Below are 18349 nucleotides of genomic sequence, written 5' to 3'. Positions count from 1 at the left end.
AATTTATAGACAGGATGCCGGTACTTTTTGCTGTAAAATTAATTTTTACCGGAACGCGTTACGGAACAAACAAAAAAAATTGATATACCGTAATTTTTACAGTAATAATTGCCGTGAAATCACTGAACCACTCTAAATAAATCAATATTACTGTAAAAACTAAGGTATAATATTTTTTTGCTATAAAAATGGATTTTACGATAAAATGGATTTTACGGATGAAGCATCCATACTTTATACGTTAATTTGATCAGAATCTTTTACAGTATATATGCATTATCAGTAGCAGGTTACCAGTGCAAACCAGAATTTGGCGTTGTTTTTACGCATTGGGCGTTGTTTTTACGCATCACAATAATATAACACAGATAGCATGATTTGATTTCAAACTATTATCATAATTACATTTTCTTTCCAGAAATTTTACCTTTCGAACATATCTGTTGTACTTTTTGGATCTATCGCGAGTCCGAACTGCAAATAATTAAATTACAAATATTAAAAAAAATTATACTATTAAATTTGTGCTTAGATCGTCTGAATAAAAAATTTCTTATCACGCATAATTAGGCATTAAAATTTTTTTCATAACCGATGTAATTAAAAAAAGGATGGACTATTGTGTAAATTTAAAAACACTTTATTCTCAGTCCAAACAAGTTATTCTTAACCAAAGTTTAATTTAAAGATTAAGTTGTTAAATTGTTTGATTTCTGTCTGTAGTTGGTGAACCAAACGTGATTAGAAAATTTCCCCTTAGAATTGGTTGAGTTAAGGTGAAAGATTCTCGTCTTTTTTTCTTTTTATCTTCATTATTATTCATAGTCTAAAATCCTTTAAGTCTGTTTTTCGAAGGATTTGCCATCATATGAATCAATATTTTTTTTCTCTCGAATTAAAGGCAACTTTCTTGCATTAAATCCCACTGGCGGTTTAGCAGATGAGTAAAATTAGGAGAATGTATCTTACCAATACACGATTTCTCTATCTAATAACATGGAGAAGCCGTGTTTGCTATGCGGGGAAGACTGCAGGTTAAAATACGACTTTTACGTGCAGAACCGTCAGTGGGTTAATTGCTGTAAGTTTGCAATAATTATTCATAACTATTAGGTTAAATTTATCCAATCTTTAGCTAGCGCTCTCTGTGATAATTCCGAAAATGGCGCAGAACGTCAATATGAGAGTAGTCCCAGTTTTGTGAAATGTTTGTGGTCTGGATTTTTAATACTTAAGATACCCTGCATTAGCAAAGACATTTTAAAGAATTTGCACAAATTGAGAATTATTTATTGGTTTTGATAATTTTAATCTAGAATTGCCTGAAATTTAAAACACAGAGAGCAGGGAAGAATTGCGACTCCAGCAAGAACTAACCGTTGGTACACATCTGGGGTTATTAATCCTGTATGATGCCATAAACTAGAATGAATAGGCTACAGTATTTTCCGGCGGCTACGTGAACCCGCTTAAATTATGAAATTTGGGGAATCGACTTATGCACGGGTAACACGCTTGGACACAGAGATTTTGTTTTCAACGTCTTCTGTTTGGAGCCACGATGGCTCAGGGAATAGATCACCCAGGTTCGCATCCCAGTGTTGTCTGATCGATACGCATTCTACTCCCAACTCATCTCGATCACAGTGCAGAGATAAAATATCCTCAGTGGTAGATGGATCATGGGTTAGAGTTCCCTTACCAGTGGGCTAACCGTGTGAGGTTTTCGTGGCTTTCCTAACCATGTAACGTAAATGAGGATTAGTGTTCCCTCTAAACGTCCTCATCGAATGCAAATTTTTCCCAATATTTTATCCTGGAGTTCTCTTGTCTTCTGGATTCGGTTCAAAACTACAAAAATATGAAGTTGAGCATCTGTAATTGTAAATTCAAAGTTGGACCAGCTGTTCAGCGAGGGTTATAAAATTTTATAAAAAAAATAGTTAAAAATATATAAAATTTGCTTTGACCATATACCAGGAAACAGTTTCGCCATAAATGAAGAAAGTTTCGTGAAATTTGAGTATTATTTATTTTTTCAGTGTGGAAAACAAAAATCTTAATATTTTTTTTAAATAAAGGATGAATTCAGAGGTTGACTTAAACCCCAAATTACCACAAAATAAATTATTTTAAATATAATAATAGGTCCACTGAGTCACTAAATACACCGGAAATGGAAGTATGAAAAAAACCTAGAATACTTTTTTGACTTTCATTACAAATTTTTATGCTGAAATCTTCTTTTCTCAGGATTATGCTGAAACTACAATGAACGAATTACTGGGATGGTATGGTCTCGACAAACTGGATGCAAGGAGTCTTAATCTCAAGAATCTCAATCATCACTTCCCAACTTCATCCTCATCTTCTAGTCCCTTGAGGCAAGATGATGACATCATGTCTGAAGACGACATGGGGCGAAGCTCCAGGTCTCCTGTCATAGAATCTGGTATGTTACATTGGGAAATTCTGGATGGTGAAAATCATGAAATCTGTGCTTAATTAGTAAAATTTAACAAAATAAAAAATTATTATTATATTATTATTATTATCAAAGAGTTATTTTATTTACTTTCTTTATTTTATAAAAAATTATTATATTATTATTATAGAATTATTTTATTTACTTTTTTTATTTTATAAGAAAATTATTATATTATTATTATAGAGTTATGTTATTTACTTTTTTTATTTTATAAAAAATTATTATATTATTATTATAGATAGTTATTTTATTTACTTTTTTTATTTTTATGTGAGAAAAAAAATCTGTCTATCGTTTTTTCAAGGGGAAAAGCATATAAAATGGGATTTCTTTAGAAATAGTTTGTGTCGCTTTAAACAAACCAGCCCGACTTTTTAACTTTATTTTTTGCAGACTATTTTCTAGATTTTATCAAGCACTCTTGCTCATTGTATTTCATTTCCTATTTGATTTGATTTATTTATTTATTTATTTTGATACTTGTGTATTATTCCGTTGAACATTTCCCCCAAATCTAAAAATGGTTCAGATTTAAATATTATCTAATTTTTAGCAATAAGTTATGTTCGCATTTTGTCAATTTTTATAATAAATTACTATATTAAAATAAATTTAAGAGATACCAAAATGACTCTGGCGTGATGTTAGCAAAAATAGTTGAGAAAATAATACCAAAGTATTTTATTTTTTTCTTTTGCAAAAGTACTTAGCTGCCGAATTACTACCTAAATATTTATATTATTTTTGTTATCAAAGTGTATACTTATGTTTTAATAATTTTTTTACGAAATTGATGTTACTTTTGCTTACTCAGTATCATTTAAAATTATGAATTTCATTCCTTCTGAATAAAAATTACAATCGAATACTTTTTATGAATAATGATTTTTTAAAAATAAAATAGCATTTTTATGACATGAGTTAAAAAGTTAAAAGTTAGTAAAGACTACAATTTTGAATAAAATATGTATGATTTACAAGAAATTAAATTTCAATACCATTACAAAATTGCAATTTTCTCATACAATTTTTTTAATAAAATTATATCCCTCAAAACTAAATGTTCTTACTCTATTTTTATTGAAATTGTAATAATAATCCAACTCTTATTACAAGATAAAAATTTCTACCATGAAAAATTGCAATCGATTGAGCTATGAAAGCATCTTTTTACATTCACCGACTTCACGAACCAGATAAACAATAAAGGCATCGTAAATGATTAATAAACGCCTAAAGATTTTCTTATGTATTTTAAATTTATCACATTATTTGAATCTTAAGAATTTCTGAAATCAGGACAAAGATTATGTTTGTTTCTTTCTCCTTAAAAAAGAAATAATCTAGAAATTCTTTGGAAATTCATAGTTTGTCTTAAAAATTTCTTTACCATAAGTTACATAAGTTTTTCATATTACTACATATGACTGTTTCATAGAAATTTAACGTAAAATATATTTCTTTTTATAAACAAAATATTTTTTGAAAAAAGTAAAAAAATACAAAATTTAGACAAAAGTATAAATATTTCAAAAGGGTGTCCTTGAAGAAAAATAAGGTCAAACCAAACTAATTCTGAGGTTTAATTTCCAAGTTCTCTTAGAGGAATGTTATTACGCTGTATTAGAGGGGGGGGGGGGATTATTATGGTACATTGAAAGCACTCAAATTTTTTAGTTGAAAAGAACAGTTCTGGTAGGTTGTAAGAGAAAAATATTATTTTAAATTCTTCAAATAAGTATTTAATTAATAAAAGATGGGTTTTGGTGAAAAAATATCTAATGTTTTTGTAAATAGTTTTCTGATTTTTTTATACATTCCAAAACTTCGTTTTCACATACTTATTAAAATGACATTTAATATATTTTTTTCGCAAAGATCTTCATAGTTATATTTTTATTTTTGAGCAAACAATTTTTAATAATAACACCTAAGAAGGACTTTGATTTTAGAATTCAAATTCTATGCTTGACTACAGAATATACGAGATTTTTTTTAATGTAATTAAAGTCTTTATTTAAATAAGTCTTCAATTAATTAAATAATTCTTTTATTACGGTCTTTAATTAATTGAATAAGTCTTTAATTAAATAAATAAGGCGGTTCCTGTTGAAAATATTTTTTACTGTTTCGTAAAAAGCTTCCTGATGTTTCTCAACATTTTAAAAGTGGTTTTTCACAAACTTACTAAAAAGTCAATTTATATAATTTTTTTCAAAGAATTCTTTCATTGTTTTCTTAAGTAATATTAAATGATAACAAAGAGAAACTTCGTTTTTAGAATTTAAAATTCAGCGTAAGTAGAAAAAAATAAGCTTAAATGAGCATCTGCATTAGTAGTGATAAATGATCTATATCAGTCAGTTTTTTAAACCTATTTATTGCAGAAGTGTTTAAAAATCCCACTGAGTATTTCTTTTTCTTTCCAATTTATAATTTACTTAGATCCTAAACTTTGAATTTACCAAGTGCTATTTCCCCACTCAGACAGTCTGACGGCGAAGGAATCTAATCGCTTATCTAGTATTGTGGGTATTATATATTGGTGGTCAACAAGCATAACTATGTTCAAACTTAACTTAGCCAGGAAAGTCATACATCAGTCATACGACCTTTAGAGTTATAGAGCAGAAATCCTTCTCAAAAATGAAATAAATAAGAAATCCTTCTCAAAGTTAAATTATAATGAAAAAAAACCTTCTCAAAAATGAAGTAAATAAGAAAAGTAAAAATGAAGTGATGAAAAAATCTTTCTCTAAGTAAAGATAAAGTTAATGGAGAAATTCTTCTCATAAATAAAGTAAATGAGAAATCCTTCTCAAAAACGAAGTCAATAAGAAATTTTTCTCAAATTAAAAAGGAAGTCAACAAGAAATCCTTTTCAAAGTAAAGATGAAGTAATGAAGAAATTCTTCTCAAAAACGAAGCAAATAAGGATTCTTCTCAAAGTAAAAGTGAAGTAAATAAGAAATCTTCTTCTCAAAATAAAAATGAAGTAAATAAGAAATTCTTCTCAAATTAAAAAAAAAAAGTAATGAAGAAGTCCTTTTCAACAAACATTAACGATTAACAGCTAAACAAGGAAAAATTGAAAACATTATCAAAATCTGACTAATCATAATTGAGGAAAGCGGGTGTACGAAGCTCCGAAAGTTTATTGATTGCAGGATAAAATAGAGAGAAGTTGGAAGAGGATTGAGTTGGAAGATGATCTGCCGTCCTTAATTTTCAATTGCAAGATTTCGATAGTATTTTTTTTTCCTCGTTTAAATGTTCCCTAATTTGTATATATTTTTTGAAATCTTCATTGTGAAAAGAATTCTAAAAGTATATTTTAAGGGTCATCTTTGTGGAACACCATGCTCACAATAAAAATAAATTTAAAAAAGTATCACTATGAATAGTTTCAAAAATCAATGTCTTCTTTTTCAGCAAAATTTAAAATATTGTTATTCTAATTGTTTGTAACCGAGTAGGTAGGCTAAGTAAGTAAAATGCATTTTTTGCTACTGAACGTTCTTAGTAAGTAGTTTTTACATCGGAAATCTCTTGAATCAATAACCCTTTCTTCACCAACAAATGCTCAATTCATCCAATCTATTCTCTAATCCACAAACACTATTTTCAGAACTGAAAGAAGAAGAAAAAAGAACTCTAAACAACCTGTTGATTCACGCGGCGAAAAAGGTAAAGCGAACGGAAAATAAGGGGGGGGGGCTTAATTGAAGCGCGAGCAACCAACTCAGCAGTCACAAAGGGGAGGATCCCACAGAATAAAATAAAAAAATTGACTATGATTTGGAGAAGAATCCCGCGCCAATTCAAGCAAGAAGAAATAAGAATCACATTGGAAGAGGATAGAACAAATTAAAAGAACAAAAAATAACATATAATGGTGGCTCTTCTTCTGATGGGAAAAGATGAACACTTCATCCTTGAAGGCCAAAACTGACAGCGGGTAGCCTGCATTGTCATCATCTTTTCTCTAACCATGGCCCATGATTAAAGGTAATGTTGCGATTCTTCTTCTTCGAAATTATTGAACATCCCCCCACCCCTCCATCCCCCAGAGATCGAAGGCTGCGTAACAACGGGAGGTGCTAATGCCGACTTTTCGAAAAGCAGGCTGTAATTATGGAAGAGTTTTTATGTTTTTTTATTTTTTATAGTTGTTACTTTATCTCACTTCTTACAGCTCAACTCCTCCCATTTTTATGTCAGTGGGGGGACAACTCTTATGTGCGAGATTTTAGTTATTATTTGGTTATTGGTTTCTGAATATTAGATGAAGTTTGTTGCGAGTCTCTTCATTTAAATTTCGTAAGAAATAGCTCGATTTAGACAATAAATACAGCTTCTGCTTAAACCCTTTGCGGACTAATTTCATTTCATCGCATAGCATGCTCCCATGGACAATACCTCAAAGAGCATTTGCGTTTAAATTAAGTGGGGGGAAATAGTTCACAATTTAAATATAAGTACAGCGTTTCAAAAGCGATTCGTCACATTGGTACTTTGAACCGTAATATGGTGTAAATATACATTTCCTGTAATCTTCGTAAGGTGTTAAATTAAACCATATTTCCGTTGAAATTGTATAAGTACCGTATAATCAAGAAGTATGAAATAAATGATAATATGAAAACAGTAAAATATGAATAATATGAAAAAATGAATACATAAGAAACCGTTTCAACGGAGATTCATTACGTCTGTACTTTGAAGCATATATTGTAAATTTGCTTAGTAAGATAATAAATTGTAAAAGGTTTACATTGAAGTTGCATATGTTTTTTGTTTTATAACCGTTGTTAAACAGCAGACGACGATGATTTTAAGATTTTACGACTACTAGTGTTCAACTCCGTAGCCTTGTAATTTTGAACCCAATCCAGAAGACAAAGGAGTTCCTGGATCAAGTATTGAGAGAAATTGCTTTTTGATAGAACAAAACCGCATTTGCGTTACGTGGAGAGTTTCGTGGTATTAACGAAAACCTTCCACGGTTAGTCTGACGGTAAGGGGATTCTAACCCATGATCCATCTACCAGTGAGGATATTTTACGTCATCACTGTGGTCGGGCAATTCTTATCGACCAGCCATCGGTGGGATTTGAACCAGGTTCACCTCATTGGAAGGCGAACGCTCTATCCTTTGAGCAACCACTGCTCTTGCATATGAATTGTGTTATTCATAGTATATTAAGTTTAAATAGCGCGATGTTATGGTTCAGTTTTATGTCATATTATGCTTTAACACTCTTCCAAAAATTCTAACTGTGTATATTATAATTTTGCTATTATTATTGCATTGTACTATTACTGTTTTTGAATTTTAAACCGTAAGTTTAAAAGTAAGAGTTGGAAAGTTAGGAACTTGAATGGAGTTAAGTTTGAAGAAGATTATTCGATTACACTTAATCAATTCCGAAAATGTAATGGGTTAGAATAAAGGTGAAAAAAACTAATTTAGCCCAATGTATGGTAGTACGTACTATACTAAACTGGAAGAATTTGAAAAATGGAAGCTTAAAACTGGTGTAATTTCAAACAAAATAAGTAATACTATTACTACAGGTAAAGTCATTAATATCATTTTCATCATTTTTATTTTGAAATTTTCATCAAATTCTTACGTCGCTTCCCGAAATCAGTACTTAGTAATATGTGTGACACTTCAAAGTTAAGTAAAACTTTTTTTTTGTTAGAATATTTATGAGTTAAATAAATTTTTTTATTAGTTAAATGTTAATGTGTCATCTTCATCCTGGCTCTACAGCTCTTGTAGAGCCTTGATTTCTTTAAGATTTTGAACTATTCTTTTCTATTGGTTGATTTTGTCTGGCAGTTATAGTAATTTTGAGTAATTTCAAGCTGTCTTCAATTTTTTCCTTGATCCCCATTTGATCTTGAATCTCCAGGTTTTTGTGTAATAATTTTTTGATATTTCTTTCTGAATTCATAATTATTTAATTAAAAGGTGATAAATTTAACAAACAAATTTAGGCATTAATGTTTGGTGTCAGAAAATTAAACTAGCCTTTTTAAATTGCTTGTCCTAAAACAATTATTTTCTATTTGGATAATTCCTAAACCTATTTTGCTTTACAAAATTAATTACAATTAAAACTACAAATGTAATTAAAATTACAAATAAATTACAATTAAAATTAATTTGATGTTTCGATTTTCTTAATCGAACTTTTCACAGTAATCATGAATTATTTCGAAATTTTCAACCGGTTTTTATCTTAATATTCGTTCATATTATAATGCTAACTTGTTGCTCGTATTAGATTCGTGAAACGAAGATGACATCGTTTCATAATTTTTTATTAGAGAGTTTAATTCTCGCCTTAAGTTTTAAATTGAGTGAAAAAAAATAAAAGGCAGGAACAACCAGGTGTAAAAATCAATTCATTATTAATTTTTTTAGTGTATCAATTAAAGATTTCTACAGCTCTTGTTTTAAAACCACTAAGAAAATAAGTTGGCCAATAATTCTTTTAATATTCATTTAATTATACATTATTTTTAACAATTAATCATATTTCAAGCAAAATATGAAATTTCCTGCAGTCTTGTGTTTCATGATTTTTATCCTCCAATTTGCACTACACATTAAGTTTCAGAATAACGCAAAGAAAAAGCACACGAACATAGTAAGAAAAATAACACGTTTCATTGAAAAAACGATTCGCTAAGTAGCAATTTTTTTTTAAAAAAATTTCTGATTGGTGGTCAGATAAAATTATAAATATTTTTGGATAACATATTATGTTACTGCAATAGATAATAATTATGCATAAAGTTCATTTGAAGAAATTTTTTTTACATAAAAGAAGGTGATGCATTATTTCAATATTCGAACATTGCTAAGATAACAAAAAATGATGAGTTGGAATTTAAAGTCATTATTATTATAACTATTTTTTCGCTCTTTTTTTACTGTGCCGGTAAAATTTAGCGAAAGTATTTCATTTTCTATCGACACCTTTCATTATTTAATAGAAATTTTTCAAAGAATCCAATCTTTTTGAAAATTCGAATCTATTCTTCAACTGATTCGATTTCGAATGAAATAAAAGATAACCACAACTTTCACCCTGCCTTCTTTGTAAGCCAGCTGTCATCTTCATCAACAATTCCTTTTTTACTTTTGCAATTTGGTATATCGTTACCCCCTCCCTTCTGCCACTGGTCCATGTTTCATTCGAATATGTCAAATCATCGAACTACTACTGTTAGGGGATTTTTATTCTTTTCTTTATAAGCCCCTCCCCTTATATTTCCTTCCACTTATCGAATATTTCTTCAAATGTGATTCGCTTTGTTTAGACCTCAGCGCTTTTCGGCTGAATCCCAGACGGGTCCCATTCAGCATCTGTCGGCCTTACTTTACCTTCATCTTATTCTTTTCTTTTTCCATTTCCTTCTTTTATTTGATTTACACCATGTAATAACTTTCCATTCCGTTTTTTTTTTTTTTAATCGCATCCGTCGCCAAAAGATAGAAATGACAATGAGTTAAGGGAACAACTGCAAAATGGCGCTGATGAGAATGGTTCATTTCGAATTCTGTATTGAAAGTCAATGTACGGCTGTTGCCAAACAAGAGCGAATAATTATTCTTTGCTGAGATGAAAATTACAGTTTTATTGTCTGAGAAAAATTTAACAATCAGTGTTTGACGTTAACTAAATTAAACACAATAAAGACATGCCCTTTTATCTAAAGAAAAATATATTAAGGAAAAAATATTAAATTTTTTTTTATTATTATTATTTTGCTATTTCAATACTAAAAACATTAATAAAATGAATAAATATTAAAAATAATGACAACCTAATAAAATTTTCAATCCAAATTCTCAATTTTTTTTATTTTGTAATGAAAAATGTATGTTTTCAAATAGAGACATAAGAATTTTTTAGAAACTAATCTTAACGCCAGGGAATAAATAATTTGCTTTTTTTTTAAAGTTTATTTAAGCGAAACAAAATATTTTACTGAACAAAATTGTCTTACACTGAAAAATTAAAATTATTTTACTTTTTCACGCATATTTTCCGAAAATATTTACTGAAAAAAAAACTACTAGTAGGTGTTTTATATACAATATATTAAATATAAGAGTGGGGTTAATGTATTTGGTCTTTTATAAGAAAAAGGAACAAATTAATCAAATCACTTATTATCACTAGTAAGTATACATATAAAATATATTATAAACATAAAATATAATCTGAGTACAAAGTCAGGGTATTGTATTCGGTTTTTTAATAAAAAGAAATAAATTATTAATCAAATTATTATCACTATGTAGGACTTTTGTATACAATATATTAAATATAATAGGGGTAATAATCTATAAATAATAATGTATACGGTTAATGTATTTGGCCTTTTAATAAAAAAGGAACAAATTATTATCACTAATAGATATTTACGTACATTATATTAAATTTAAGAGCATGGAATCATTGTATTTAGTCTTTCAATGTAAAAAAGGAGTAAATGAAATTTAAAATTTTTTTTTTGACTATATAGGTTTTTTAACTGTGAGAAAGTTGAGTAAAATAAAATTGAACAACTTTATTTAAATATGTTAATACCAATATTTCGTCGAAATGTTTTTAAATTTAGATATTTTTAAATCTAAAATTAGGACTTTTCATTACATTTTTCGATGACAGTACCCCTTAAACTCATAGATTAATTTTCGATGCGAGTGTTAGCAGGCATCCAGTTTTAGTGATTATTTAAAAGCAAATCTACGTGAGAGGTTTGGTTAACAAGACTGATAGATAAAATTACCTGTTCCAAATCAAGTTAGTAAATTACAGTAATATTTTAATTTTTACTGGTCTTGATTTATTTCCTTTGCCGAACTGCTTTCTTAAAATAATTTACAAAACTCGTAGTACTAATTTTTACGATTGTTTCTTTAGTTTTATAAAATTGCAGCAAACATACTATAAAATCCACAATTCCACATGAATTTGATGTTATGTTTTATAAGCATTTTTTTTATATTTTACAATTTTGATTATTTTACATCGTTGTAAATTTTTTTGGATATTGAATTTACTCAAAAAATTTTGTTTTAAGGCGATGTGGGCACAATTTAATTTATTTAAAGTGAATCAAAAGTGTGTTCTTTGAAAAAGCGTTTTTTGTTTATGGTGATACAGTTGCGATATTTTAATCTTTCGCAAAAAGCTCATTTTTGTAATCTATGAATTTGTAGTTTAAAAGAAGACTTAGTACTATGTAGCTTCTAGGGTCATGAAGCTAAGTTGTGCGCTTTTGGCTATTTATTTCCGCGTCTATAATTTTTTATGTACCTTTATCTTTTAACTAAGCCAATATTCAAACTGAATCAATTTATGTAATCATTCTAAATCAATCATATCAATCAATCGTATGTAATCATTCTAAATCAATCAATAATCAAGTTTTCTTGGCCGACTTTGACTTGGGAATAGCACTGCGGGGTAGGCAATAGCTAACGTGATCAACTACACTTTAAGAAAAAAGGTATGGTCAAAACTACTAGAATATGGTAAAGTTTACAGTGTTTCTGACTGTATAGGAATACCAAAAAGCTCGGCAATTTTTAACGAAGCGCTTTGAGTTTGGTAAAATTAACAATAAAATATGGTTTTATAATATGTGAAGAAATTTAATAAATGTGATAAAGTAATTTTTTCATGATACTTTAGAGCACAGTATAAAGACTATCTATTGGGTTAAATTTAAGTTTTGTATTTTTAACTAACTGGTAATAAGATCTATAATTTTGAAAACTAGAATTTTCAGTAAGCAATGTGAACAAAAAATTTACCATATGAATGGCTTAAATACCTTATATTTTGGTTTTATTAACCAGTATTATGTTTGTTTGCTATTCTAACAAGAAATGTTCTTACCATATAGTGCGGTAATTTTACCAGAATTTTTTCTCCGTGTAGGGTACAGATACATTATAATTCGCTTGAAGCTGTTACTGTTTTAAAACAATTTTTTCTTAAATTTATGAAAGACTTTCATAATTCCATTGTTAGTTAGTGGTGAGCCGCACCAGAATTTAAATATTGTAGTTTATCGCTAGAAAATACTGATAGTTTAAGATATATCACGGTATTTTTTTTTTAAATTTTATTAATTTACATTATTTTTATATTGATCTACATTTTTGTTTTCGAATCGAAATTTGGATTCATTTAATCAATTTCATTTGAATATTGGTGTCTTCTAACACCACGTTTAGCTCTTCCCTTAAGTGATATAAGGAATTAAGGTCTTAAAATTGACTTTCCCACTGTAAAACATCAATATTGTTTCGTACAAACCATTCCTTCACAAGCTTTGAAGATTTAATTTGGGTAAGTAAACACGTATTGAAACATCGACATCAATAACCCTGTAGCATTTGGTTTGCATACGCTTAAAGATTGTTTAGTAAAATATACCGACACAGATCAATCCACGAAGTCATTAATTTGCAGAATGGGTACTTGACCTAAAAGACACTCCAAATCATAACATAGCCTTGTTCGTCAGTAGGAATAATTTTATATTTCATTTCTTCCTATCGAACATACTTTTTTCAGTCACTCTCGGGTAAATTGATTTTTTATTTATCAATAAAATACAACTCTTAAGGGGAGACGGTAGAGCAATAATGCTAAAACTAACCTTTTTCGATGTACCTTTTATAAGAAACTACTTATGGTTTCGCTTTGAAATTCTTTTTGGGAATATTTGAGATTATATCAGTTGTATGCTGTGATAATGTTTTAGCGTTAACATGAATACTTTTTGAGTTATAAAAGATTTTTGATGAAACTTTTTAAAAAATTAAAAATTTTCAGTGCATACTATTTTAAAAGAATTTGCGACTGACAAGGGAAACTAGGGAAGTGTGACTCGCCTATTTTGAAATAAACTAGTGGGATGTATGCCTTATGAGGAATGATTTTAGGGGGCAACATTCGTTTCGGCCCATAGAAGGTCCTGTGAGAGATAAAAAACAATTCAGTATGTAGAAAAATCGGTATTTTATTACTTCAATACAGACTATTAGTTACTGTAATTGTCTCATAACCCGATTAATTTGTAATTAATTTGATAATTAATTAATTTGCTAATTAATAAAATATCCAGAAAATTAATTAATTATTAATTAATTGTTGATTAATTATTAATTAATAGTTGAGTAATTATTAATCAATTGTTAATTAATTAATTGATTTGCAATCACATACTCCAATCAATTTGGAAATTTTTTTTTAAAAAAATAAAAAAAAAATTTGATGTCAATTTTTTTTTTAAAATTAATCTAACAGGTTTTTCTGATAAACTACAGATACATAAAATTTTCGAAGTCAATTTTGACAATAAATATGCATTATATAGTACGTGAAAATACCACAAAATTAATTGGAGTATGAGATAATTACAATAACTAATAGCCTGCATTGAAGTAATAAAATACCGATTTTTCTATATATTGATTTATTTTTTATCTCTCACAGGACCTTCTATGGGCCGAAACGAATGTTTCCCCCTAAAATTATTCCTCATGAGGCATACATCCCACTAGTTTATTTTAAAATTGGCGAGTCACACTTCCCTAGTTTCCCTTGTAAGATACTTATTAACAGTTATCACAGCGTAAACATGCATATGTAAATATTATGGGAAAGAAAACCTGAAGCAATATCTTGTTTACACTGTTAGAAATTTCTCGGAAAAAAATGGATAAATAACTATTTATTGAATGGTTATTTTACCATATTTAATCAAAACAGTCAAATATCCCTAAATAAAATGGCAATCAACCTATTAAGTTTGAGAAAAACTGTTTATTAACTGACTTCACTTAATACGGTTAAACAACCTGAATTTTATCGCTCCAACTAGAACCACCTAATGAAGCTACTTAGTTCTTTGCAACTGCGTACACATCATAACCGAGCAGGCTTGTCTGTCAATCTAATGTCCAACAGAACTTGAGTTCGAGTCCTAGTGTGAACACCACTATATTTCCTTAATTCCCTTCAACACACATGAAGAATTTCTAGTGTCCGGCACTCTACAATGCCCATTACCTTGCGAAAAGCCGATTTCCTATGTCTAGTTAGATAATTATTATTTTTTTTATTACGTTTTTGAAAAATGCTAGCTGAAAATGGTTAAGAAACAGTATAGTTTTGTATATTCATGGTTTTATAACCATATTTTTTGTGAATGGTTTCAAATCCATAAAGGAAAAAAAATGTTCTTTACTGTAAACTTTACGGTTAATCTGATGGACAGACAGCTGCCAGTTATTTTTCCATAATTTTAGAATGAAAATTTTAACAGTGTAGCATCAGAGAAGAGGTACATCGAAAAAGGTCAGTTTTAGATCCTTATTGGCATATCCCCTATCGACTCCTCCTAACAATTCTCCAATGTCTATTTCAAGTGGTCAGAGGTTAACTGTAATGTGTTTTCTTTAATTTTTTTTTTACTAATTAATGGTTTCGCTATGGATATCCATCCATGCAATCCGACATCATATTACACATAACAGTTACCCTGATAGTTCTGTGTCTGGGACCTCCACATTTCTTGATAAAACCCTGACTGCTTCTAATATTTACAATACTATTTTTGCATTACTCCAGTGCAATTTGAGCTGCAGTTTTCTTGACGTCCTACGTACATTTGATTTTAATTTTGCTGCTTACTTTTTCCGTTGACTTACCAGTATAAGGCTTACGTTTTAAACCACAGAGATATCAAAGCTGGCATCACTTCACTTACCTGACCACTGGTAATACATCAATGATCAATTAGTTGCCGATAACAACCAATAGGAATACATTTCTATTGGAATTTGAATATGAATAGTCCAATAGGAATGGTGTAAACGACAATTGATTCATTCATTCTACTGAGGGATACAGTTTAGCCTTTGACTTGGACATTTCAATAGTCATTTACAGTTGACTTTCCAAATGATAATAAAAACGAAATTTCATTAAAGATATCCGATAATCGTATTACTCTTGCCATAACTAAAAACACACGTATCTACCCATAATGAAGATTGTGAAAATGCCTTCTAAACTTTTATTATGGAATTATTAGCTTTTCAAATTATATTTATTGAAAACTATTTTAATTAAATTGAAATCATAATCTGACCAGAGACTTTTTAACACGAAAAAGTTGTGGATTTCAGTTAGTGTTTATGTTTATAAACGTTATGCATGTAATTATAAATAAATAATGTGATATTATTTAGATTTAGTTATAATAATAAATGAAAGGAAAATTATTTATTTTTCACTCATTTAAATCATCGAAAACCAAAACAGTTAGAAAAAATATGCTTGCCGAAGACTTTTATAGGTCATTGTGAGTAATTTTAGGACCTAAAAAGATACATGGCTCGAAAAATCTCTGAGCATGTGTGTCTAAGTGAAACTTTTACTTCTCAAAACATGTTAATAAAAAGACATTTTTAGAGAGAAAGAAATACAGAAGATAACCAAGTTTTCATTTTAATTTTAATATTTTAATTTTAATATTTTATTTTTAATTTGTTTAGGTTAGTTAACTATTCATTTACAGAGACTAATTACTATATAAACTTTCAAAAGAACTATAACGAAAGAGCAAAATGAAAATGGAAAATTAAGTACCAAAGAATTTTAAACCAAATTTAACAGTTGCTATTATTAATTAAGTTAAATGTATTATTTTTTTTAAATATATGAACATGACTAGGGGATAAAAAAAAAAAGAATAAGCCAAATTTTTTTCCAATTCTTATTTATCTAAGTAAATTCAGTTAAATTTTGATCGGATCTAATATAATCGATAGTACCCCACCTCTTTTGCACCGTTTATCCACTACCCATCTTTTATTTTATAACCATTGTTAAACATCTGACACAATTCTGGATTTACTACTACTAATGATAAACTCCGTAGCTTTGTAATTTTGAACTCAATGCAGAAGACAGAGGAACTCCTGAATCAAATATTGGGATAAATTTGTCTGCGTGGAGGACTTTTTGATGAACGAACCCGCATTAGCGTTACATGGAGAGGAAAACCACGTAAACCTTCCACGGTTAGTCTGACGGCAAATTGCACTCTAATCCATGATCCGTCTACCTCTGAGAATATATTAATTCAGCATTGCGATCAGTGCAAGCCGGGTGTGGAATTCGAATCGACCAGTCATCGCTGGGATTCGAACCCGATTCACTTCATTGGAAGGAGCACGGTCTCTCCCCTGAGCCACCACGGCTCCCATCTATAACCGTTGTTGAACAGCCGTAGCTTTGTAATTTCCTTAGTCTTGTAATTTTGAACCAATCCAGAAGACAAGGAAACTCCTGGATCAGTACCCCCAGAGGTATTGATTTGTTAAGGGAACATTGAGGACTTTGTGACTCGACAGATTTAACGTGCATCAGTCACCATTTACTACACGGAGAATCTTCGGCCGACAGGTCAACCACTCGACCTCTTGGACATGGGTCCAGTGCCCTACCAACCAAGCTATCCCGGCCTCCATCTGGCATATTGGCAATTTCCTACAAATTTGAGGGGGCACTTTATCGGGGAATTAGTGATAACTTAATCGCGATAATCATTGGTGAGTACTGACCATGCCCAGTCGGGCAAGTAAAAAACTCATCAGAATTCTTACATAGCCCGGACATGTTGAGCTCTGATAATATAATTTTTGAGTCCTGATATCAAGACTTCATGTGAATAAATTTCAGGGAAAGACTACCATTTAAATTTTTAATAATCAACATCGTTGCTTAGCCAAGATAAGCTGCTTGTCCATTGCTTTTTGTGGGTAATGCACCTCAAGTTTTGTCTGGAAATCATCAAAATGAATCTCAGCTGATGCCGAAGAACATATTAATTCCCCTACTATCATTATTGTTCTACTACAATGATCCAAAAGGAACAGGAGGGGGGGGGTTGGAGAGCAAATCGCACCTTACGGGAGCACAATGGCCATCCTTGATGGACAGCATCTTGCTTTAGAAGCAAGCTAAGCATCTATCTCAGCAAACAAGGCTCATTAGAAGATAGGCGTCGAATCAGTAGAAACGCGGATTGAAAGATGAAAGAGCTTCTGGCAGACCCCCCCCTTCCCATTTACCTTAGAACATTATAGAAGGGGGTGAGTGAAAAGGAAGATGGGAGGTAGAGAGGCGAGATGCTTTGGAGCAAATTAATTCCACGCCCCGTCGCTCATCTTAAGTTCAAACAGCTGTTATTACATATTTGGGGTTACTCCTACTGGTTCCGTCTGTTCGTTTCTTAAGATGGTTGCGAGGGGTCGTGCATTAAATGAAGTGTTAATATTTTTACGAATGGTAACGTCTAGATTTATTACACTTACAGAACCTTCGTGAAATTAGGACATCAGATTAAAAGTACCGGAACTGTTTCGCAATTAAAGTAATTGTTTTTGTTTTATGCCGAGAAGTATATATACCAAACCAAATATTTAACATGGGAAAGATGTATGGCACTGAACTATTTCATTTATTGTTTTTTCTGAAGTTAGGACATCAAATTAAAAATATCAAAGTTGTAGTTACTTTTATTTTATTCTTAGATGTTTAAATACTAAACCACTGATTTAACATGGGAACGATGTATGTTTCTATACCATAGCTTTTTTATAATAGTATTTTCTTTATACAGCTATATAGTGAATATAGGACATCAGATTAAAAGTACCGGAACTATTTCCCAGTTAAAGTAATTGTTTTTGTTTTATGCCGAGAACTATAAATACCAAACCAAAGATTTAACATGGGAACGATG

The 18349-nt window shown here is 29.8% G+C and overlaps 1 protein-coding gene across 1 annotated transcript in view; it reads left to right on the top strand.

Annotated features, from left to right (window-relative positions):
* The window catches only part of LOC107440400 (uncharacterized), a 60063-nt gene that overhangs the window by 36782 nt on the left and 4932 nt on the right, over positions 1 to 18349 (top strand). The window contains exon 2 of the mRNA XM_016053308.5: positions 2254 to 2452. Coding sequence (XP_015908794.1) covers positions 2254 to 2452 — 199 coding nt within the window. The remainder of the gene's footprint in view (positions 1 to 2253; positions 2453 to 18349) is intronic.

This window comes from Parasteatoda tepidariorum, chromosome 1, assembly GCF_982258835.1.
Source record: "Parasteatoda tepidariorum strain Cologne lab strain chromosome 1, Ptep-v5.0, whole genome shotgun sequence".
NCBI lineage: Eukaryota > Metazoa > Arthropoda > Arachnida > Araneae > Theridiidae > Parasteatoda > Parasteatoda tepidariorum.
This window is presented reverse-complemented; position numbering and strand designations above follow the sequence as displayed.